This window comes from Chaetura pelagica, unplaced genomic scaffold (genome assembly GCF_000747805.2).
Source record: "Chaetura pelagica isolate M959 unplaced genomic scaffold, ChaPel_1.0 scaffold76, whole genome shotgun sequence".
In the NCBI taxonomy this organism is placed as follows: Eukaryota; Metazoa; Chordata; class Aves; order Apodiformes; family Apodidae; genus Chaetura; species Chaetura pelagica.
This window is the reverse complement of record NW_009970723.1, coordinates 9,999,622-10,024,963: the sequence shown is the minus strand read 5'-3', so window position 1 is coordinate 10,024,963 and position 25,342 is coordinate 9,999,622. Positions and strand designations below refer to the sequence as shown.

General features: G+C 36.1%; 1 protein-coding gene across 1 annotated transcript in view; it reads right to left on the bottom strand.

The window, feature by feature from the left end:
* The window catches only part of SPAG1 (sperm associated antigen 1), a 37,263-nt gene extending 12,351 nt beyond the window's left edge, over positions 1-24,912 (bottom strand). The window contains exons 1-13 of the mRNA XM_010006523.1: positions 24,837-24,912; positions 24,091-24,232; positions 23,370-23,529; positions 22,887-23,012; positions 20,027-20,076; positions 18,073-18,191; positions 17,484-17,589; positions 14,519-14,649; positions 13,760-13,866; positions 12,568-12,730; positions 5,812-6,225; positions 5,331-5,430; positions 2,140-2,292 (exon numbers count right to left, since the gene is read on the bottom strand). Of these exons, the coding sequence (XP_010004825.1) occupies positions 2,140-2,292; positions 5,331-5,430; positions 5,812-6,225; positions 12,568-12,730; positions 13,760-13,866; positions 14,519-14,649; positions 17,484-17,589; positions 18,073-18,191; positions 20,027-20,076; positions 22,887-23,012; positions 23,370-23,529; positions 24,091-24,232; positions 24,837-24,912 (1,847 nt within the window). The remainder of the gene's footprint in view (positions 1-2,139; positions 2,293-5,330; positions 5,431-5,811; positions 6,226-12,567; positions 12,731-13,759; positions 13,867-14,518; positions 14,650-17,483; positions 17,590-18,072; positions 18,192-20,026; positions 20,077-22,886; positions 23,013-23,369; positions 23,530-24,090; positions 24,233-24,836) is intronic.
* Between the last annotated feature and the right edge of the window lie 430 nt (positions 24,913-25,342).

Sequence of the window (25,342 nt, the reverse complement as noted above, 5' to 3'; positions counted from 1 at the left end):
CAAAAAGTCAATTCATTATGTTTAGGTATTTTCCATAGAAAGTTAACAGAAGAATTATACAATAAACTAGGGTCCCATTGACTTCCCGTTTAATTTTGCTCCATTTATCATAATGAGTTTTAAAAGTTGGACAAAAAAACTTGATCTAATTCATAAAAATTAACAGTAAAAATCCTGCAGTCTTTGATGATCTTTTGACTTCTTGTAATATAATCAACTAAGAACAGTCTTCTGCAAAAACACGTACCTACGTGCTGTGATTACTTTAAAAAGCACAGGTATCTCATGAAAGTGCTGAAACCAAAACACTCATTCCCCAGCATCAACACCCTAATTTGACCCAACCATCTTGCAGTTTTGTAATTTATCACTATTTTATTTGTATATGGGACTTTATAATAAAAGCTCCCAAGCTCTCTCATGCAATTTTCTAACTCATACCAAAGCAGTTGAGACAACTGGAATGAAAATTCAATTTAGTAAATGGAAATGCATAAAGATATTGCAGTAGAACTTCTGTATTTCTAACAGTGAAAAGGAAGTAACAATACACTCATTCAAGGGGAAATTCAAATACATAAAGTAGAAAATTCATGGATATTCACAAAACTAGGAAAATGGCAAAAACAAAGAAATCCCTCCAGTAAAAGCAGGTTGTTAAGACCAAATATTCCTAATAGAAAAAAAAATTAATATTATATGTTGGGGTTTAAGTTAAAAGTCAATAGACTAACTACTGTATTTTGTTAAAATTAATTTTTAAGAAATGAATTTTGAAATGAAAATTTATGTTTTAGTAAACCATTTCAGTTTAATTAATAATTAGAAAGATTACAAAATAAATTATAGTTACAGTTCAGTTATGCAGCAGGTTTATGCTTTAGAAACTAAGTATTTGCAAGCAAAAATGAATTACCAGGAGAAGGAAGAAGCAGCTGAAATAAGGTGATGGGTTGCCAGGGAGGAAAGAGTAATGAGCAGTGAAGCTAAAAACATAAGGAAGGCCTAGAGAGGAGAAAAGGAAGAGTGTTAAGGAAAAAAAAGAAATAGGCTTATTACTAAGCAAGTCACAAGTCAAGGAGAAACATGAAAAGAGAATTTGCAGATAAAATAAGCCAAGAAGACTAAAGAAGTTTAATAATCACACAAGCACCAAGACAAGCAGTTCTCACCAATCCAAGTGCACTATTGTCAGTTTAGATAGAGGACATCAGTAACAATTTGTTGTGTTATCAAAAAAAAGACTTCTAAGAGGAGATGATGAAGTATCATAACCTCTGGTCAAATAAGCACAATTTAAAGATATTATGGACTTTTAAGTAAAGTCATAATACAAGTGCTCATGGCTCTATCTAAAGAAGAAAAAAAGGTACTAGATTCCATTGTTAAAAGTTGCATGCATGTGGGTTCCTGCTCAATATTGATAGCTGTTCAAAAATACTTCTTTTGTCCATTAAAAAAGAAAGGGGAAAGAAAAGGGAATGGAAAATCCTATCATTCACACACTTACTATATGTTAATGAGAACAAAATTATAATAGTGTGTAAACTCTAATTTTACACTGTTAAAATATAATTACAGAAACTGAGTTATCTCTCTTGGCAGCAAATATGAATGTTGAAGTATTAACATTTAAGTTAAAAATAATATTTTATTATATTTTTTACACCTCTAAGCTTTGTAGCCAACCACAGTATCACGGTACTTCAGCATTTACACAACTACACCATACTGAAGGATTCACACAACATAAATCTCCCACCTGCCACAGGAAGAGTGCTAATATGAAAAGGAAACAGAAATGTCAGAGAAAAGGTATGCACCTTAAAATATTACTTTACATGGTATCAAATACAAGTTAGGAAAGAAAACAAGTTGAAGGACCAGTGAAAAATGCATTAAACTGTTACATTTTTACAACAGAAAGTGGCCTAGTGCTGGCATTGGAAAACTGTGAAGGTATGGGAAAACAACTAGATAAAACAGCCACTCCTCTACTTACAATACACTAGCTGTGACCACCCCCACTTCTGAGGGATACAGAACTGAGGGAGCACATAAAACAACAAAACTGATTATTTTTTTTTTCTTTTTTTCTATTTGGACCAATGTGAATAGAAAATCTGTAAGTGGAATTACCTATTAGCACTATCATTTGCTGCTTGGATGCTGCTGTCTATTTGTAGGACTGTTTTATAATCAACATATGCCTGTCGATACCGCTCCATGGACTCATTTGCCATTGCCCGTCGTAGAAGAGGCTTAAGGGAAAAGGGATGAAGCTCTAGAGCTCTGGAGGAAACACAAGAGAAACACACATCTGAAACACAATAACTGAAATAATAAAACTATTTTATTATATATACAACTATACATACCAACTTTGTGGTTCCAGCTGGGCCTTACAGTAACATAACCAATGAAAATGGGACTAAGTGGCTTATATTAATACTCTGAATGACATGCAGTTATGAAAGTGCTACTGCTTTTACTACAACTTACTGTATTCAAATCCCTGTCTTCCATCTGGAAAGCTACTTCCATCACCAAGAAGAGGTTAATATCTTGGCAGCTGTTAAAGAGCAAAAGCTATTTTACTTAAGTTATGCCTACATCTGTGGGGATTTCCAGTGTACGGTGCTTTTGCCCACATGATTTTCAAGTCCTCTTTCTTACATGGAAGTACGTATATCAACATATATATTTTGTAAGACATGAATACACACCTATCTTTCTTCTTTTTTTGCTTTTAGGGTTTTGTCTGTTCACTCTTCTGATTGTGTTCCTGGTCAACAACGAGCTCAACCCCCAGCACTGTGCAATCAGAACTCCTTCCAAACACCATGTGCTTTTCCAACAATATGAAGAAGAAGTCCACAAAGGCTTTATTTATTAAAGACTACCTTTTATAAATCAATGATTCTTTCTAAAAATATATAAGCTTTGAAATACTGAAATTAAAATTAGTCTATCCATTAGATTTCATGGAATCAAAGTAGTTCAGGCTGAAAGGTTCCTAGTCAAACCTCCTGCTATGGGTAGGGCCATCTCTTGAGATCAGACAAGGTTGCTGAGGGTTTTATCCAGTTGGGCCTTGAGAACCTCCATCAGAATCTCTGCACAACCTGTTGTAATGATCCCCACTGTTCATGGGGAAAAGTTTTTTTTCTAAAATATACAGTTCAAACCTTGTGTGGCTCAATTTCTGCCTGTTGTCTCTAGCCCTCCCACAATGCTCTGCCAGAAACAGCTACTGGCAGGCTGCTGGTAGGACACCTGGAATCAATTCTTTAAGGTGAACAAAACAAACTCCCTTGGCCTCTCCTCTCCAGGCAAGTGCTCCAGAGTTCAGAACCACTTTGGTGACACTTCACTGAAGTCATTCCAGTTAATCACTACGTTGGCTGAAAACCAACACAGTTATCATAGATGTTGTCTATTAATTGCTGAGTACAAGGGGATAATCACTTCTCTTAATACACTGGCTGTGCTCCTGTTTCTACAGCCCACTGGGCTGTTGGCCCTCTTTGCTGTAATTTAGTTTTGCACCGTTACTCCTCATAAAGCCAGAGACATAATGATTTCTAGAATAAACATTTACCATTTCCATTTCTTAAATGTTTTCAACATTCCATTTCTCTCTACATTGCTGAATGCATTTGAAAAATACAACAGCACACAACATCACAGCCCTTACAAAACCTCTGCAAAAAAACTTGACATTCTGTAACTTAGAAGAGTAACAATGCAATTTCAAGTTCCTAGTATCAGGAACAAAGAAAACAACCACCATAAATAAACTCAGAGGAAGACAACACTGCTTGAAGAATAGCATCAGTGGGAATGGAAAACTGCATTTCCAGGGTAGATTGCAAACATAATACAACCAGGGACCAAACCACATCTCAGTGCTAAATAAAATAAGGTTAGTGCATAGGAGCCTTATTTCACTCTGCAAGAAGAAACAAAGGCATTCCAAAGCAAAGTCTTGAGACCAAGAGAAGTCCAGAGGGATTCTGACACACTCCTAAGCCCTAAATAGCTAAAACTTAGTAGAAGATAAATGTTCGATACTTATTTTTATATCATGAATATAAACAGTACACTATTTTTTACTTTGACATCTATTAACCTATTTGTAGATCATCTTTCATATTGTGTTGCCTAGGTAAGATTTAATTGACATTGCCTAATTCCCCTGTGTTTGCAGTTCTGCTTCCCAGTCTCTAAATTATTTCTACCTCTGTTGTGTTCACTAAGCATCATGGGTCCTTGTGTATCCAGAAAATATGCATGACATTAAGGACACTATCATTAAGTAGCAAGAAAATAAGCTTCAAGTTGGCAAGAATACAAAATCCCAAGCATTTGTATTACTTTTTTCAGTTGAAATCTTATATTCTTCAAACTTCATTAATAGAAAAATGTGATAGTTGTTAAGTATGCCATCTTTTTTTATCAACCAGCTGCCAATGGTTCTGCATCTATTTTAAGAAAATACTGTTAAATACATATTTTCTTCAGATGACACATTCAGAAATTTTTCTGTCAGGTAAAATATATACAGTAAGTCTAATATGTAATACAAAGCTACATGCTTTTTTTTGGGAGGTGGGGGTGTTGTTTTTTTTTAACAGTTGGGTTGTGCTATAATAAACCAAACTGATTAATTAGTATGATTTCTAACTGTTTTAGGATTCTTTTTTGCACCTTAAACCTCAGTCTTACTAACACTACCTATGAAAATATTAAAAAATATAGAGAGAAATACAGTAATAATTTTATGGAAGGCAAAATTTGGAAGTTAATGAAGGTGTCTGATCCTCTCTAACTCCTGCATCCTTCAAAGCCACAATAAGCAGAAAGGATTTTAGCTCAACTTCTGAACAGCTGTTATTACTGTTTATAACTATGCCAAGTATACATTTTTTTAAAAACCCAAACAACAAACCAAACACAGAGAACACACACATACACACCATACATATGCTTGAAAGCAATTTCTAACACTGTGATTAGCATCTGGCTTAACAAAACCTTTACATCTAAATTACTACAAAGCACCACTGAAGTAAGCCTGCTTTTATATGAAAAATTTTAATCCTGCTATGCATTTCTGTATACACAAGAAGCCTAGCAACTACCCTCACATAGCAAGTTAAAAGTTTCATGTTATTGTTTATATAACTGACAAAGATATCTGTCATTTAGACACAGAATCAGACTTTACTGAAGGCTGTTCTAAGTCAAACTGCAATAACAATATATCAGTTAAAATGTTGAATCATCATCAGGAATGCTGTTGCCCTACATGGGAGGCTGTAATTTACCTGTTACAATCCTGAATGCAGTCACTGCAGTTGCCTTCTTTGAGGTAACATGCTGCTCTGTTTGAGTACAAGATACTTAAATCATCTGGACTTTGTTCTCCTAAAAGAAGTTACAGTTAGAGTCAAAGACCATTACTAAAATGACATTCAAGAATTAAAGACTTGCATACTGTAAGTTGCACTGCAGTGATGCAGTTTGCTGACAATGCAAAGCTGCAAGGAGCTTTATCATGTAACCTAGCATATGTAATTATGCAAACACATAAATAAAAGCAAACAGCTCTGCCCCAAGGAAATAATATTATTTCACAAAACTTCCTGTATTTTTTGTCACATCCTTTTATAATAATGACAGAAAATTTACTGCACAGTAACTGCTGCCAAAAGCCCAGGGATAGGCTAGGTTACTTCATTTTTAGTTCCTTTAGATAATCTAAACATAGTAACAATCCTAGATTTAGGTATAAGGTATTACACTCACCTAGACTGACGACATGCTCAATTGCTTCAGAGTATTTCAGCACAGCTTCTCCAAACTGTCCACTCTTAAATAGCTCGTTCCCTTCACTTTTGAATTTTGCTGCAATAGGAGGAAGTGAAGTAGAATCGCCACCACCTGCTGCTCCCTGCGATCGGCAGACCCCTGCTTCGGGGCTTTCACTCTTTTGCTCACTCTGTACATAGCCATTAACAACTTCTTCGTGGTCTGACAAATGCTTTTGTGTTTTCTTCTCTGATGTGCCTTTTTTAAATCGGTTCTCTGGGGATTCCTTCCGCTTTTGTGTCTCTCTGTCTTCCGCTTTACTGCCCCCTCCTTTGCTGTGAAACTTTCTCTGCGCGTTCCCCATCGCCGCCTGCCCGGCAGCCGCCTCTCCTCTTACTGGCACGCCAATTTCTGCAAGGAAGTTAATGACCTGAGTTGGAGCTTGCATCATCAGAAGAAACTATTGCCCTGACAAAAGAGGGGTGTACAGCCAAGGAACACGGCACCAAATCCTCCAGCCGCCTTAATGTTACAAAGATCTATTTGCCTCAGAAAACACTTCCAAGAACACAGAAAAATTCCTACTTGCCAGTAACTTGCAATTATTACTAAGAACATCTTACTATGAAAACTCATTCCTTCTTGCAGGGCACATTGCGAACCCCTGCTCTGTAGTGTCAGCATGGTACAGAGTTCACCTGGAAATTAACTCTTTAAATACAGGCTATCACAATACTGAGACTTTGACTTTCCATGGTCAAATCAAAATGCTCGCATGTTAAAATTAGAACACACAGCTAGCACATCACTAATGTTGTGCACTTCAAAACTCTCCTCAAATGCAACATAGAGTAGGAGGGATAAAAGCTTATATATAGAATTGTATTCTGTATAATTCTCAAGAAGGTTTCATTTAAATAATGTCAAAAAGTCTTTTACAGAGACTTCTGATAGTTCACTTTCCACTACTATTATTAATTTAATTAGGAAAAAAGAATAATGTAATAAAGGTATCAGATTTGAACATATATAATTTCCTTATTCACCTGAATTCCTAACATTACCACCACAGTACTCAAATACAGATTTCAGCAGAAAGCCTGCCTCCTGATACTACCAGTCACACTAAGGCAAATCTGTTTTTGTAAGATGTTAAGATGCTGGGTTTTCACCTTTCGTTAACTTGATGCGCTCATCTGTTCCACATCTGCCTTTGTATATTGGAATGATACCTCCAATTGACTCAAACTAAACATCTGAAGTTGATATAATATGAACTCCAAGCTGTTCAAAAATACAGACATTATTTTTTAAATGCACAAAATTTTAGGTTAACCAAACTGAACAGGACAGGAAAGCATAAGATTCTAAAAAAACCCAGTAGCTTCTCTAGTGCCTAATAGACAAAAGCTGCAACTGCATCCTTCCTAGCTGTGGTCTCTATTTTAAAATACCATGTTTAATAATAAGTTCATGCTCCACAGTGAAAATAATGATAGCATAAATCTATTCTACCTACACAGGCATTTTTATAAGTCTTAAAGTAAATTATTTATATTTGAGACTTCCATCCACACATGCATCCATCAATCCATCAAATTTGTCAGTGCCAAATATGCCAAAAAAGGTTGAAAGTCTATTTGGCAGGGAGGGTGAAGGTTAAAGGCTAGCTGGGCAGATCAGTGAAAACTGTAGTAATACAACAGTAATTTCCTGGGGACACATGCTAAAATACTTATATTTTACATCCACCAAAACAGAGAATACTTTGTACATTTTCTACTAAAAAGAAAAAACAATTATAAATGCCACAGACAAAAGAAAATGATACCCAAAACGATCTTGAAAAACCTACCACTAAAGACAAAAAAAAAAAGGCAGATAATGTGCGATTTGAATCTGAATGTCATAAATGCAAAAGTCATTTCCTGAATATAACAGAAAATTTCTTGAAGATTAAGTGCTCAGAACCAATCCTAAATTAAACAAGAAATGTTTAAAGCATTAGGAGTTTACCTCAAAATAAGAATACTCATAATTAATTTGTCTAGCTGTCAGGTTATGCTAATTGCCTACATATTTCTGGGCTGAGTAAACAACATGCACAAAATCATAGAGATATATTTCTCAAATACTAATTCTCATTGTCTGTTGGTTTTGGTGTTCATAACATAAACAATAGCTTTGGTCTCTACAGATAAATTAATTTGTGAGACCAGTATTCTGGGCTTTGTCTTAAAAAAAAAATATCAGTGCTTATGAACTTAAAAACAAACAAAAAAACACCCTGAAAAGCATGAATAGGGTTTGACCAGAATGACAACAAACACAAACTAGGAAGAATTTTCATTTATGTTAGTATTAAAATAATGAACCTCAAATGGAAGTACTGTCATAAAACAAAACCCATTGAATATACTGAAGGGAATATTTGATGTATTGTTTTGCAATGGATTATATTGTCTTTAATTGAAAATTAATTTCCAGCTACACAAAGTATTTATCCTCCAGAAGCATGGTACAGAACAGTGGCGGCAGAATGCAAAGCAACATATCTAAGTTTAGTTCACAAGGAATTTGCCTATTATAAAGCCAGGAAACATTTTTAACTCTTTTAGCTCCTCTGGATTAGCTACATATAAAGGTAACTGGAATGGTCCAACTTTCTACAGATTAACTTTTTCAGAATTTTCTGCTTTAGTGTCACAAATAGTCAGCAAATGCCCATTTTGTATTTCTGTGTTACATGGTGTTGCTTTAGCCAATTGAGATTGTACCTGGATTGTTCTGAGCCATAACAATCAAATAACTCTGACCTCTGACTGCTTAGAAGCAGTCTTTGTTTATAAAGAATGAAAAAAGACTTACTGGTCAACATTTATACTGACACTGTAACTGAAGGTTTTTCTCAACTTCAGGATATGCAGTAAAATGCAACTCTAGAGTTAATTTTTGATGCTTTTCTTTTCATGTGATCTAAATTATCATATTGGTAGCTTGCAATAGAGCCTAAAAACCACAGCAGGTCAGGCCCTGGTGTGCTAGATGCTATACAAACTCAGTATAAATGAGAGCTCCTTCTTCAGAGTTTACCATTAAAAGTCAAAAAAAGCAAACAAACAAGCACAATAGAAAGCAATACAGAGTAACTACTATATTGGAAAACAAGACGGCCAAATGTCTTCATACAAGACCTCATTGATAAGGCTTCTAACCAAACACTGGGCAGGACTTTTTACACAGGTGTATATTGAGAGGACAAGGGGCAATGGTCTGAAGCTTAAAGAGGGGAGATTCAGGTTGGACATTAGGAAAAAGTTCTTTCCTGTGTGGCTGGTGAGATGCTGGAGCAGGTTGCCCAGGGAGGTTGTGGATGGCCCCTCCCTGAAGGTCTTCAAGACCAGGTTGGGTGGGGCCTTGAGCCTGATCTAGCGGTAGGTGTCCCTGTCCATGCAGGAGGATTGGAACTAGAGGATCTTTAAGGTCCCTTCCAACCCAAACCATTCTATGATTCTATGATCTAGAGAACAGACACAGTCAATTTTTAAAGGCTTACAAAGGCAAAGAAGCTTCTTAATACAGTAGGACTTGGATAGGTGCAAATTAATGTATGGCATAAAGGCCAAGTGAGTGAAGATAGAGAGCACCCAGTAAGCATTAACCAACAGGTAACATCTCCATTATCTCAGAGCCTGTGGAAGAGGACAGCAGAAAACAATACCAGGAATGCTGAAAATACAACAGCAAGCACAACCGATCACTTGTGCAAGAAAGAGCTCTAATCATCTCCTATCTGGTCAGCTTTGCTTCTCAAGAATCAGAAACTGCAAAATGCAAATCTAAGATCTAACCTACTCTCACCTGGGAAAAGCCATGAATTATTAACACATACAAAGAAGAATTACTTGAAATATAAAATAAATATTTAATTATTCCACATGGAATAATTCAAGAAAAAGTAAAAATGTAAAGACAGAAGATCCAGTTTTATTGGAAGATGTCCATTTTATAAAACACGTTTAGAAAATCCGTAAAAGAAATTCAAAGAGTGTTACCAACCCCTATTTGTTTTGCAGAGCTGTACATCAGCCTCTATGATGACAGCTCTGTTTATTTAAGGGTAGAAAGCCTATTACTTCACAGAAACTATGTTACATGGTCAAGCCTAGTTGAGAACCCAGTATGTAATTCCTCAAGGATGCAAAGGAGCTTTCGTACCTACTTACCTCCTAACAACATTCCCAAAAAAGGATGATCTAGTGCAAGAAAACAAAGTCTTATGATAGTAGACTGATACAAGGACATGCTCTTCAGTCTAAGAATTGTTCCAAATCACAGTACTGTCACATTCAAATGACAAAGACCTTAATTTGGTGCTATCAAGTAGAAAAAACATTGGAAAAAAAAATAATCACAAAGTAATTCTCCGTAGCCAACTGCTATGGCATCAAGTAAATTTAATACCATATAGGCAGTGAAAGAAGAAATCAGATGAAGAATGTAACACAGGAGAAAAGAGGTGTTCTGATGCTTCTGTATAAAGTGCCAGTGTACTAAACCAGCAGTCTCAAGGCACACAAATCAGAAAGACACATACAGAAGTAAAAAAAATACATACCCTGAATTGGGAAAAATGTCTTACCCAGAAGATGACTATTTTAATCTCTATAGTGTAATGAATAAACCATGCACAAAGAAAACACACACTAGACAACAGATTTTTCCCATAGTCAACTCACAAAACATAGCTTTGTTTGTTAAGATGTTTCTTGTAAGTGCTCAGAGTACATCTTTTAAAGAGAGATTTGTTGTCAAGCTTAACAATAATGAGTTGGGAAATAATTTTAAAGTTAACAGACTTTAATTTGCTTAAATGGACTCTAATTTCTACTAATAAATATTTATTAAATTTCAGAAATGCATACTACAATATTTTTTAAAATTATTGTAGCAGATCAAGTAAATACCACACAACTCAGCATTTTTTAATTAAAAGGGGCTATTAAAATATTTATCTTTAAACCATATTTACACTTGAGATTATAACTTCCATAAACATTTCAAAGTATCAGGAACTTTGTTAAGTACATACATGATTTTAAGTTTTGACAGTGCCTAAATACTAGTTTTTATAGTCTCTAGAATGTAAGTGATTTTCCCTTTCTATTGTACAAAAAAAAGGATTTTAATTACTTTTGCTTTCAGATACATGGAAGACAAAGAAAAACTACACTTTATTTACACATATATACACTTTATCTAGACTGCTTTGTTCAAAGCTGTCTAAATAAGATCTTCAGAGCTAAAGAGAAAAAAAAAATATTTGCTTGTTTTTCTTCCAAACTCTGTAATTCTACTAGGACTGCAGAAGCCTTTTTAACTAGAATGTGAAGTAGATGTGACTACATTACTAGACTACATGGACTACTGGAGTGACTGTGACTACACAACTAGATGTGCAGAGAAGATATATAAGATACTCGATGAAGATGTTTGTCTCCTAAATCTAAAAATTACTTATGTGTATCACATGAACACATAGGACACTGACATAAGTTGACAATCTTCCTTATGTTTAAAAGCTTAACCTTTCATCAATGGAATGGGTGTCTTCCTATGAGGCTAGAAGGCATTTAGTCATCTGAATGCTCCAAATGGAAAGCAACCCCAAATTAAGTTAAACGTAAGGCTAAGGACATGATCTATCCTCTCTTCCACAGTTTTAGTTAAGGAGACTTAGTGGATACCTATTGATTTTTAAAAATGTATTTTCCTTACATTTATGTGCAAATAATGCATTATTATTATCAGACATGTACAATCAAATATTCACCATTAAGTTGGAAAACCTGCAGACTGATTTAATTTCAAGAGAAAGAAATACACAGGCCATGGAAAACACAAAAGCCACCGTTGTCATGCCACATTACCTTAAAGAACGCACAGAAAGGAGAAAGGGTGGAAATCAAATCAGGGATATTACTCTGTTGCAGGTTGGAGCCCAGATATACAGCTGAGGGCAAAAGCAACCACTCAATGCAAGGCTCAACAGCCCCTGATTCCTCACTTCCTTGTAAAAGTCACGTATGCTGATTATGCTGCCAGCAGTTTCTTCTCTGTAGTCTTGCAGCTTGTCAGATACTAATACAGGGATGGCAGCTGCACTGCTTGTAAACTACAGACAGTACAAGAACTAAACATTGTTTACCTCTAATACATACTTTTCTAACACATAGATGATCTCTTACACTAAAAACAAACAAAAAAGCTGAATAGTTTTCAAACCAAACAACAAAAAAAACACCAGATTTTTACACCCTTTGATCAAGTCAAGGGAGAAAAACTGCAGGAGAAAAATGTGATAGTGGGAAGGCAGGAGAGCTATGCAAGAAAAAGCGCTAAAGAACACAAAATGTTCTCTAACACCAGAATAAATTCCCAATACATCAAAGGGTCCACACAAAAAGATAGGTATAAAATTATTCAGGACATGGGGAAGTAGGTAATTTATAGCAGCATTTCCCATCTGTCTCTGTTATAGCCTTTCTAGAAATAATGGCAAAGATGTCTAATAAAACAGGATTCTAGATTTCAGAATCAGATCAACTCTAAGTAGTGAATGTGATTTTTGTTTTCACACAGGCAAAATTCTTTCCAAGCAAATGTGTATTGTGTGAATATACATTGCAGTTATCAAAGGCAGTGATTTTTTTTCCTCAGGTTAAAACTAAATAGGAAATGACATGACATTACTTTTATCTCCAGGGCTTCTTTCCTGTTCTTCTGTATTTTCCTCTCCTTCATCATCATCTTCTGAATCCCCTATATCCTGAATAAGTATTCTTCTTCCTTTGCCTTGAGTCTCAGTTGCAGGCTTTAAACCATTCATTTTCTTTTCAATGTCTAGCAGATTTTTCTGCAATAGAGAAAAAAAATAGCAGAAGTCTTTTTAATAAATATATAAATTGTAATACATTCTGTTAAACAATCCACATAAGCTCCTGAAGAACTACCAAAATAAATGTTACCAATATAAAACCAGAGAAAATAAACTGGACTTTTCCAAGAGTTAATATCAAAACCAAGATTAACACTCAGTTTACACCTCTTAGAAACCCAGGGTCACACAAATAAATTAGAACTTTTATTGAATTAATTGCTTCAGAAAAAAATTTTAAAAGGAAAAATGTAGATTATACTATTGTGGCATGTGGCATAGTCTACTTAAAAGAGGCAAATAAGAAGAAGCAAGTAAAAATGGGCTCCCATAAAGCCTAAAATCAGTTTATAATAACTTGTGCTATGGAGAATTTGGTGTCTGATGGGTATCTGATGGAGTAGTGTAAATTATACTACTAGAACCAAAAGATGCAACAGTTTCTTAGCAGTGTAGCAAGACACTGTGGAATAATGAAGAGGTTTGTTCCTCCTGTAAGAACTGCAAATTAGATGATCTAACAGCTTCTCATGCCATAAACTTTTTTTGATTACTCAGAAAGATGCTGCAACTGTACTTCACACTTTCAGACCAGTGCAAGACACACCCAACATTATACACTAAATTTAATTCAGTGCTGTACACAGAATTGCCATTTCAGTACTCACTTGGTCAAGAAAAAGATAAAGCAAGGACAGGAACAAGCAAAGATTCATGTGGACAAAGTATCTTGCATAATTCCTGGCAAGCAAATCACCTTTATTTTAGTGACTCTGCACATAACATTCACTCTGCATGTGTTGTATACATTAGTAGGATTTTGAAGATCCTCTCCAAGCAAAGAGCAACTCAATAAACTTTGTCACCTCTAGATGTCTCAGCCAAGGCATAATAGCTGGCACAGATAAGGACAAGTACAAACATCTGCTTTCAGCTACAGAAGCACTGGTCTGCAAAGCTACTAATGTATTTGGATCTCTGAAAGAGAGTACTCAAATGTATCTTTACCTTAGCTATAGCATTTTCCGGTTCAATACATAATACTTTCTTCAGATCCTCTACAGCTGCCTGGTAATTCTGCAGCTGATTTTGCACAGAGGCACGGCGCAGCAGAGCTAGAAAGAAATAAAGGGTATTATTTATGCATTTAAAGTATAAAGCAGGTAACAATCCACTATTTTTTCTAGACATTCCAGGCATGAAACAGATTTTAACATTCTGCATTTATTTCACAATGACTGTATTAGTCATAACTCTTCTCTTGACCACTTTTAATGATGCAATTTCACATGACACCTTTTTGAGATACCAATAATGAATTGTGAAGTGTTTTTTAATATTTTTCCATTTTTTTTCACTCCTTCCATGCAAATACAGCTAGCTACACTCAAGTTCTTGCCTTCAGAAAGGATCTAATCGGTGACTTTCATTATTTTCTTGTCACTTTTAAAGTAATTAATACTTCAGCATGGATATTACAGAAACAATGCTCTGCATGGATTCATAGTCATTATATAAAAACCAGGAGTGAGCCCCATGCTACTGCATAAGAATACCCATTACAGATCAACAAGATGGACTGTATAAAATTTCCCTGACCCCCAAAATACTGTTAGAATTGCTTTGGGGAGCTACTCTGTTTCCTTCTTAATACTCGGACTTGATCTAAAGCTCAGTGAAGCCAACTAGCAACACAGCAGATTTGTAGCATTTTACTTGTTAGAAATAAAAGAATACATGGAAGGGCAGGTTTATGTTCTACTTTACCTTTTACATTGCCAGGTTCCATATCTAGTACCTTCTGACAATCCTGCAAAGCACTGTCCCAATCCTGAAGTTTGATTTCTGCTTGAGCTTTGTTATTATATGCAGCTGCAGTGGGTATTACTGAAATACTCCTGAAAAAAGGGAGTATTGACCATGGTAGGCTCATACTTAGAAAACCTGAATGTAGAAACACTTCAGTATTGGAAGCTGAAAATAGCACTACAACAACATTAATACTGATATTCTAAACACAATACTGGTTAGAAACACTTCCCTGTGAGACCAGAGGCAACCATCCACCAACTACAGTTACCATCCTCAGAGGTCTGTTGTTTGCCAGGACTTAGATTTGAGACGTTGCAGAGAAAATGCCACAGCTCAACTGGCTGTTAAACTATTACTTTTTGCTGCCACCCATGTGGACTCAAACAAAACCTTTGAGAGTATCAAGAGTAACTGCAGTGCTCTGGAGGCTATGATGAAGAGCATGGGAGGGGCACATGGGCTTCTCCTTGATCTTGCTTGTAAAAAGGAAAGACTCAGATAGCAGTGAATGAATCATCTAGGTCAATGTCTGGCTGCCTCGCTGGTATTGTAGACAGGGCTTTAGTTTCTATAACAGGATCATCTCTGAGGAATAAGGACAATTGGGATTCATAAGACAGTGGTGCAAGAACATCTTTGCCTTGCTAACCTAGCAAGAAAAGACTCTATACTAAGTTCACTGGGAAAAGGGGGCAGTGGGGAAATGTCAAGGGGAGCATACTGGAAGAGACTCTCCCACTTTCCTTGTGAAAAAAAGCATGACTGGAGGACAATCCAAAGTGCTTGTGCACAAATGCACAAAACATGGGAAATAAAAAAGAAAAATAAAAGGTGTGTGCAGCTATGATCTTGGTGGGATAACAGACATACAGTGGGATAATCTGTGTGGCTGGAGTGCTGTGATGGAGGCATGCAGGCTGTTCAGAAGGACTAAGAAGGTAAAGGAGGAGAAGATACATTCTAGTCTAAGCAGAGATTAAATGTGTGGAGGTTTGTCTTGGAACAGGCAAGAGACTGATGAGAACAGATGGGAAAGAATAAGAAGTCAGACTGACATGGTGACATCATGATAAGCACCTGTTTCAGACTGCCTGATAAATAAAAGCAAGCAGATGAAGTCTTCATCAGTCAACTAGAGGAAGCCTCAAAATCACAACAGGCTCTGTCGTGGGGGACTTTAACTACTTTGGTATCTGCTCTAAGGGCAAAATGACAAGGCACAAGAATCTACAAGATTTCTGGAATGTACTGAAGACATCTTGACACAATCAACAATCTGAGAGGGGGAATGCACTGTTGGAATTATTACTCACAATCTAGAACTGGTTGGGAATACAAAAGTTAGTGACAGCTTTGGCTGCAGCAACCATGAGATGGTACACTAAGATTCTGGGAGAAATGAGCAAGATTAATACTAGAATTATAGCTGTGGACTTCAGAAGGTGGTTCAGGAATATGCTTGGCACTATTACAGGATCCTGTAGGGGAAAGGGTGTCAGGAGAGCTGGTTCATCTTCAAGGATAGCTGTCTGAAAGCACAGACAATGTGCAGAAGTCAAGCAAGCGCATAAGAAGGGATTAATAGACAACTCTTGACTGAGCTGAAACACAAATATTAAATACACAACCGATGGCAGTGGTGATGGGCTACCCAGGAGGAATATAAAGACACTGGCTATATGCAAGTGATGGAATTAGGAAAGCAAAAGGTCAGTTGAAGTTAAAACTAGAAAAGGGGTGCAAGGAAAATGAGAAAAGTGGTAGCTTGGTTTGGTTTGCTTTTTGTTTTAGAGGTCTATCACTAGCAAAACTTAGACTAAGGAAACGGTGGTCCCACTGGTCAATGCAGCAGAGGACCTAGTACTAAAGGACATGGAAAAGTCTGAGGTACTCAGAAGCTTCTTTGCCTCAGTCTTCCTTGGTAAGGTTTGCCCTCAAACTTCCCAGGTCCCTGAGTCTAGAGGCAGATTCTGCAGAAGTGAAGCAGTACCCATAATAGAGGAAGAAAAAGCTAGGAAACACTTAAGAAAATAGGATTTATGGGAGTTGCAGATGGTGTGTTCAGGAAGCTGACCAACATCATACAAGGCTGCTCTATATCATCTCTGGAAAGTCATGGTGACTGGGAGAGGTGCCTTGTGACTGATAAAGGCTAACATCACATAGAGAACTTAAAAGAACAGCAAGGTGTATGACCTGGGAAACTACAGGCTAGGCAGTCTAACCTCAGTTCTCAGAAAGACTATTGAGCAAGTCTACCTGACACATGCAGAACAAGAAGGTGACTGGCAACAGCTAGTATATATCTACCTAAGACAATTCACGGCAAGAGGAGCAACCTGATAACTTACTTTGCTCAGTGAAGAAAGCAAGAACAGAGGATGCTGCTTACCTTGACTGTAGTAAAGGCAAAGTCTCAATGTAGTTCACTGTGCACTAAATAAGGCAAGCAACCTGTAAGAGTCTCATTTTTTTAATCCTGTGTTTATGTGCTTTTATTCCATACTGCTACAAATTACAGACAGTGTTATGATGAAGCTGCACATAATTATTTTTCTTTCTGCTCAAAAGGGGTTATTAAATAAATTTTCCTTATTAACAATTGAGACAATCCTGACAGTGCTTAACGTTTCATTTTTGTAAACTTGCCATTGAATTTTAATGGTTTTGAAAAATCTGAAGGTTGTGACACCCACAGACTGCACCCCATCACTAACCACATCTCTTTCTGATAAATCAAAACTAATAACAGGATGCAACAATGCTTTAAGATTTTTCTGTCAAATCTTTTTGCCCTTTTGAAAAGAATCTAATCATCACTAGTTGCTTCAGTAAGAAGTTGGTTCAATTACACTCATCTAAAAATAATATTCACAAGTAGCAATCATTAAAATAAAAGAGCACAACAGTATTTACTCACCGAGTGTAATAAGCCACTGCTTCCACATAATCACCGATGGCAAAGGCTTCATTACCCTTTTCTTTTTCACGAGTAGCAATAAAAATCTTCTCTTTCTTTGTCATGCCTAGAAAAAAATATTTATACATAACAGCGAACAGCTTGAATGAAACCAAAACACTGTCTGCTAAAATACTTTGAATGTCATAATCTGTATAATATTTATAAAATTACAAATTTGTCTTATAGTAAGCCATGTTTTTATTTTCTATAACAAAAACCTACGTTTTTGTGATAGGCATACAATTCAGTATTCAAGATTAAAGCAGTTGGCTAACATCTGCCACTGGTTTATAACAGCAGAAATATGTTTTACTTCTTTGCCTCACGCTCTCAACCTTAACACAGCATAAATATTTTAACTTATAATAAACACCATGACTAGATTTTTTTTAAAAGATGGCTTCACACCCAGCTGATGTAACAACTTTTAGCATCTCTATGGACTGAAAAATAAATAAATATTTAACTCTATAAATTCTTTAATTTGCATTCACACTCTATAAAACAGTATTACAAGTAAAGAAAAAATGTGTTTCTAAGACATTACCAGTTGTGTCTATTTTCTTTTTGATTATAGGTAGACTTGGCCTACTAAAGAACCTTGCTTTTGAGTTACTTTCTTCAAAGCCTTCATCAATTTTAGAACACTCCTTTTCCACGTCAAACCTTAAATTAATAAAAATAACAAATTTAATAATGCTGCATAGCAAGACTGCTCTACTGATAGAAAAGCACACTATATTTCCATTATAAGCCAAAGGAAGATATAAAAGCCATGTTCATTTATCCATGACTAGTTAGGAAAAAGATGCTTAGTCTTATCTGTTTTCAGGTATATGCTTTCCCTGTTTTCAGGTATTATTTTGTGTGCTTCTTCTGCTTGTACCTCACCATTCCTTTCCTTCTCCCTTCTGATTAAAACCAACCAAACCAAATCAAGAAAACATCCATCTCACCTCCTTGCCACCCCACAAAAAAGGGCAAAATTTCAGAAACAGTATCATCAGGCTCAATCCCAGCCCTATGAAACACCTCTTTGCCAAAATAACTAAAAAACAGCTTCAAAACAATTGATACTGTAAACATGAGAGAGATTTCAAGAGTCTCAGACACTTCCAAGGCTACTCTGAAGCAGTTTTTGAAAACAGCATTTAGGAATTTATATCAAATTCATATTGCTGCCATAGCCCTATAAATCAAATACAGCAATAACCAATTCCTACACTATCTAGAAACACTACACTCTGCTTAGCACTTAATGAAAAATAGCCTTTGCTTTCCACAATAATCTTGACAATATGAATAATTTCTATCTGAAACAAACAAATTGTGGACAATGTATCCAATTCAAAACTTTTTCAGGTGAGACTAATTGTTCTTCACTGTTATTCTGATCTGTTGCTAGCTTACTTTCATCTTTTTATTACAAACCAATTACAATCAAGTAAGTGAAACATTTTGTTCAGAAATTGCCTAAATAATTATTTGAAGGTTTTAAAATTATCCCCAAGAGGTTTTGAAAACACGGTATACTTCAAACTAGCAAATTTATTTCAAACAACTTCTGTTTCAGTATACTCAAATAACCTTTCCAACCCCTATGATTCTAGGAAGGCCCCAATTTCTGAAACATACAGGCATGAAAATCACTGATATGCACAACTCTTTGTAAGAACAGCATCTTAGGCAGATAGGGTTCTTGCACAGGACAAGGTGTAGAGTAGGATTAAGAGTTTCATTACTCAAACCTCACAGTCTCTGTATTTAGCTTCTTATCTACTGCACTGGAAACTTGTGCCTCCTCACTCTGACTCTATAGCATCATATTCCAGATTTTAGGAGTTAGAGAGAAGCTGCTACCATGCAAAACACAAAAGTATAACAATTTCCCCCTCCATGTTCAACAATTGCAGGCAATAATCTGTCACATGACTTGGGAGGGTAATGTGTCACCATGACGAGATGCAGAGAATGTATCAGGGCTCCATCCTCTCTAGAAATAGTCAGTTACTGCCTAAACCTCTGATTATGTGTAATTGAATCTAAGCAAACTAATGCAGATGCCTCAAGCTCATTCTTTGAGGTCAGCAGGGCTCAGTGCAGGAATGAGGACTCATAAGTTTTGTTTTTAATTTAGAATTGTGGCTTTAAAGACAAAGAAGATAAAATTTATAAAGGCCATGTTAAATAAAACTAAGTGCTTTCAAAGAAACCGATAAATTAGGCTAATTGTAATTCCTTGATTTTATACACCTCCAAGATTTGCTTGACTTACTGTATTGCATGAAGCTTGTACAAAAGCATAGACTAACTTGTTCTCAGCTGCTAGCACTATAATGCATAATTTGCATTTCACAGAACATTTATTATGAAAAAAATCATTTTACTGAAGTATTATAATTCCCTGAAATGTTTACCTTAATACTATGTTTCTGGAAGATACTTTATTAAACAAATTAAAAAGATGTAATAAAAATGTAAACAGAAAGGACTTAACATACTTGTCCCATTCACTGTAATCCCGTGGTATGTTTTTCTTGTTTCTCTGTTTGTTTTGCAATTTTTTGTTCTGAAAGAGAAACAGCCAGCCTGTAAGACAATTTTTTTAAAGTGGAAATTCACAGCCTTTTGTTTTGTTTCTGCAACACATATTCCTAGTAAATATCACTATTCATGACTAAGCAGTTTTGAAAACTTAATTTGTCTTGCTTTAAAATATTTCACACATTGTAATCTGAGGAGCTGTTCAGTCTCACAGTTTGTCTCCACTGCAAAATATGAATTTTTGATAGTCTCTGGAAATGTCACAACAAACTTAAAAAAGTTTGACTTCAAAATAGTGTCTGGGCTTCTTTTGCCTATTTCACACTCCACTCAAGACAATTCCCAAAATGATTTACACAGATTCTAGCTTTTAGACAAGCTCCGCCATTGAGGTTTGCCTTACCTAAAATTTGCCGTGCAACAATCAGTCCCAATAACAGATTCAACTGACTCATATCACACCCCATCTCCCACACTAGTAAAACCTATTTCCACAGCTGGCACCTTTGGCATCTCTACCTGTCATAAGACTATATTTCTGATATGTCCCTCCCTGCTTGTTGACTTGTACACTACTTAATAGCAAGGTGTGGTTCCAAACAGGTACTCCACAGTGGAACAGCCAGTTCAAAATATTTCCATCTACTCTGTCCTGGGCACTCAGCCCTCCTCTTACTTTGCAATATGTTATTTACTAAGTTAGACAAATGTAAGTGCTCGTAGAGTTGCAGATTTACAATTATCTGGGTTCAAAAAAGCAATCTGACACCATACAATCATGTACTGTAGATTACAGATACTCCTAAATATATGTACCAATTCAACTGAGCTTGGTGATAAACTGGAACAAAGCAACAAACAGCAGCTTCTTCAACTTGCTTTACTAGTGGTGACACTGTAACAAGGAAATACTTTTGCAACTGTATGTAAACTCCTCAATTTACATAATGCAAATGTGACTCTTCCTGTAAACACTTCTGACTATCTATAATGTTAGGTTACACAAACTTGATAGCATATAACTTCAGAATTACTCTTAATGTTCTCGGTCTTTCAAGAAGCTAGATGAAATGACAAATACATTTAGTGATCAGCACACGTCTGGAGGAGGTAACTCCTAAATATGGCTTCCTGAAACATGAGCTAACATACGTATGCATCCTGGAGTATATTACGGACTTGGTAATTTAATTAAGAAGTCCTTAAGTGAACAAGTGAAAATCTCAGAAGAATACTCATAAGGTATTTACACTTATAAAACTTGAATATATAGAGAGAACTAGAACATGTCCTTTTAAAGAATAAGGCAGAAATGTTGACTCAAGAGTTCCATGATTTTTAAAAAATTCTAGGTCTCATATTCTTGGGACTATTGTAACCAAGTTACAGCTCCAGCAGTCAGGAATTTCTCAATCTGTAATTTTTCAGAGCATCTCACCCAAGAGACTTTGATGAAAAATACATATTTGCATGTTGAGGAACTAAAAAAAATAATAAAAGAGAAAAAAATCGCCTCTGTCCTTTTCATTTTTCTTGCCAGAATTCACAATGCATGGATCCAACAGGGTTTGAAGACCAGTGAATGATTTCTGGACCAAAGATCAAAACACTGACTGCCTTCAGGTGATACAGAATTTGGCCTTAGTTCTCCTCTGGGCCCCCTGTGATGGCCTAAGACATTTCTATTCTGTGTCAAAGAAGCAGTATTCTTTTTTTGATTCAGAGTCTATAAAATAATACGAAGGTTATAAATTTAGTGCATACTATCAAAACAGCTTGTTTTTATTCAGTAGTGATTCAGTAGTGGTATAACTGCACTGCTACATAGAAAAACTGAATCCCAAAACTTAACTTCAGGCTTCCCTTCTCTTTCCCAGGACAGGTTACAATTACTTCAGAGGCTGTCTGCTTGGACAAAAGGAATGGGAATAATTTACCACAGATAAGGCATAATGCTATATCTGGGTTTCCTGGATAATAATGCCAACACATAAACCTTGTATGGAGAACACCTGGAGAACAAAAGTGATAAAAACTTGACTTGAAGACTGTTGCATGCTTTAAGTAGCAGAAAAAAATCTGAATAAATATTTTTTCTTTGAGTGGAGAACACATTTTCTTTAGTAAAACTGTATTAGTAAGAAAAGCTGGTCACAGACAAAACTGATTTTGGTTAGATAAATCAATGGTTAAAAAAACAAAACAAAACAGGAGGAAATTAATACCTAGGAAAAATTGCAAACGCTTATTCTGTAGTGAGAAAGTTTTGTTAAGAAAGCTTTATGGCTAAAGCTGGAATACTAACTCAAGGTATAAAAGAAGGGGAATCAAAGGCTACACACACACACCAGTGCAATTGAATATAAAAGCGGCTGTAAAGTGAAACAACTAGTGCAGAGGGTCCAACATCCATACTGCATGTTTCAGGGTATTTATTTTGGACTAGCTTCTGTCTGGTCTCATGGAACAAAAGGCTATTGGCAGCTGAAGAAAACCTCCTGGCATAATTTCATCCACATGGAACCCAGCTCATACGCTTAAACACCACTTTGATATGTGAATCAAAGAAATAAAATGGATGTTAAAGGAGATTTGCTACAGAAATCAATTATTGATCAGAATCAAAACATGATTACAAGACATGCTAGTGCTAAGGAGGCACTTTTGTTTAAGCATTGGTCTCTTGCATAGGAACTTTAAAATTTTTATTTTCTGGTTAACAAAATGAATCTATGCTCAATGACTTGAAGTTTGCTCATACAAAATTTCCTGATTTTAGAAAGACAGATAACTAACACATTAGAAAGCTGGAGATACCTGATCAGCAGGAAGACAGCTGCTGGAACAACGAATAGGAGGCAAGTTACCTTGCCTTTCAAACAGTGTGTCTGTTCTCAAGAACTGTGATTCCGTATAATTTTCATTCATTTCTGTCTCCCAGGCCTGAAAATAAATAAATAAATCATGTGTCTGTACCTTAAAGCAGATACACTTCATAGTCTATAATGACACTAACAACTAGCGTTATAATGCAGTGCTCTTAATGGAGAAAAGCAATTAAGACAAAAAGCAATTGAGCCTTTTAAAACTAAAGTAAATAAAAACAAATCTGTAGAGTTAAAATGGAAATTAAAGACTCAGTGACATTAATTCCAGAAAACAATATAAAAAGCCCCAAGATAATCCTTTGATAATTTCCTCATTTAATCAAATAATTACATTCTATTTAGGCACAAGAAAAAGACTGATATATCAAAGCAATTATATTACAGACCATTATAAATCAGAGTTATACTGTACCATCAATTCACCATTAATTGTTTCCCATTCTTCAGCTGTGAAGTCACAAGCTGTGGCTGCAGGTTTATCTTTTCTCAGAGCTCTGCTCCTTGGATCTAAATGCTCAATACGCTTTTCACAAAACAATGTAAGCTCAGGATAACATCCCTCTTCACCAGACCTTTAATGCAAAGATATAAAGGTTACAAAAAAGATCTAAACTGTACTGCGTCCCCCATGCTGCTCTCCATGTCTACTCTCCCTCTAGTCACCACAGTGACTGCAGAGGGCTATTTTCCTGCTAAACTGAGTTCTACCATCACCTAGTAATGTTTAGATAACAAAATTCCAGTGAGTTAACCTTCAGCCACTTTCCAGTGGACACACACAGTTCAAAATTATCATCACAGTGCTCATAAAAAAACCATTTGTGTCATTTTCAGCAAAAGCTACAAAGGCATGGCATCTGAAATTACCCATCAGGCAAAATGGCTTCCCAACAGAATCAGAATTCAGTGGCAGCATTTCAGAAAAACCTGGCATTGAGCTAGTCAGGCCTTTTTGATGGTTAAAACAGGATTTGGATTTCTAGTGTCATCATTTGGACACCTTTAACATGATTATTTTATTTTTTTAACTAGAAAGTCACAAAAAGGCTCAAGACAAATAGAGTATTTTGGAATGGGTTCCTTCAGAATTTACAGACCAGGAATATAACTGGTAATGAAAATACAATGTTTACCTTAATACCCAAAGAATCTTTTCCAGGTGTTTAACATCTGTGCATTTTTCAATGAACGCGCAGTCCAAATGACTAATAGGTATTTGGTAAGTCTTAGTGGTTCCTTGGTCCAGCAAAAATGGTACCGACTCATCACCCATAACTAAATATTAGAAAGAAAACAATGCAGTGATTCTGTAAACACTTAAGATTTATTTTGAAGAAATGCTATTTTAAGGAATAACGCTGCTCATGCTCTGAAGTACTACTCTGTTATGCAAGCAGACCTATTGCCACAAAAGAACTTCAAATGTGAAGATCTGCTCAAACTGTTCTTGACAGAGGTTTATGACCAGAAGTATGGTTATAGATAAGAGATGTTTTGGAATAAGAGTATACACATGGTTTCTGCAAGGCAGAACAAGTAAGAAAGGCTGCCTGAAGAAAAATTGCCCGTTTTTTGCCTACCACATTCTCTGTTTTTCTTTAAACATAATATGGTGTTACCTGTTTTGAGCAGGTGTGGCGAGAATAAAGATGATGGTGCTACTTTTTTCAGAGGGTAGATGTTAACTAGCTCAATGTATCTAATGGAATGTCAGCCTTGGCTTCTCTGTAGCCAAAACAAATCCAATTGTTTGTCTTTCCATGCTAACTGCATCTCCTGAGCCTCTGATTATATTACTGTACTAATCTGAACCTTTTCCAGTAAGTCTATAACTGATTAAGTGAGGTGTTCAAACTGGATACTTCCTGTCTCCCTGTACCTTTAATCTGTTTTTTCTGCATCTTCTGTTTTGATTCCGAGCTGTATGGAGTACAAAAACGTATTTTTTCCCCCATGTTATAGACTGCTTAAAGCAATCAGTTATTTTTAACAAGTATGACCAGGGCAGCTAGCTAATACACAGAAACTATATATTGATACGAAAACAATTAAAATAACTGTGTTCTAACGTCTAGCATAATTTGAAGCTGCACAAAAATGCTTGCAAAACAGCACCCCTTAAATAACTGCTCATAATTAGGTCCTGCATAAAGACAGGAGTCTGCCCCAAGGATTTACGGTTTCACTACAGAAAAAGAAAACGCCATGCGTGGAGAGACAGCCAAACAATAAACAGCAAGCCGGGAGTTAAAAGAGAGGTGCTGATCAGAAAACAGCAACATTTTCTCCCGTTTCATTATTCCATACAGGTTGGGGAGCTCCCCCGGCGTCCCTCGCGGCTCCGGGCAGCGCGGCCTGCAGGCCTGGCCGCAGGGACCCGGCACC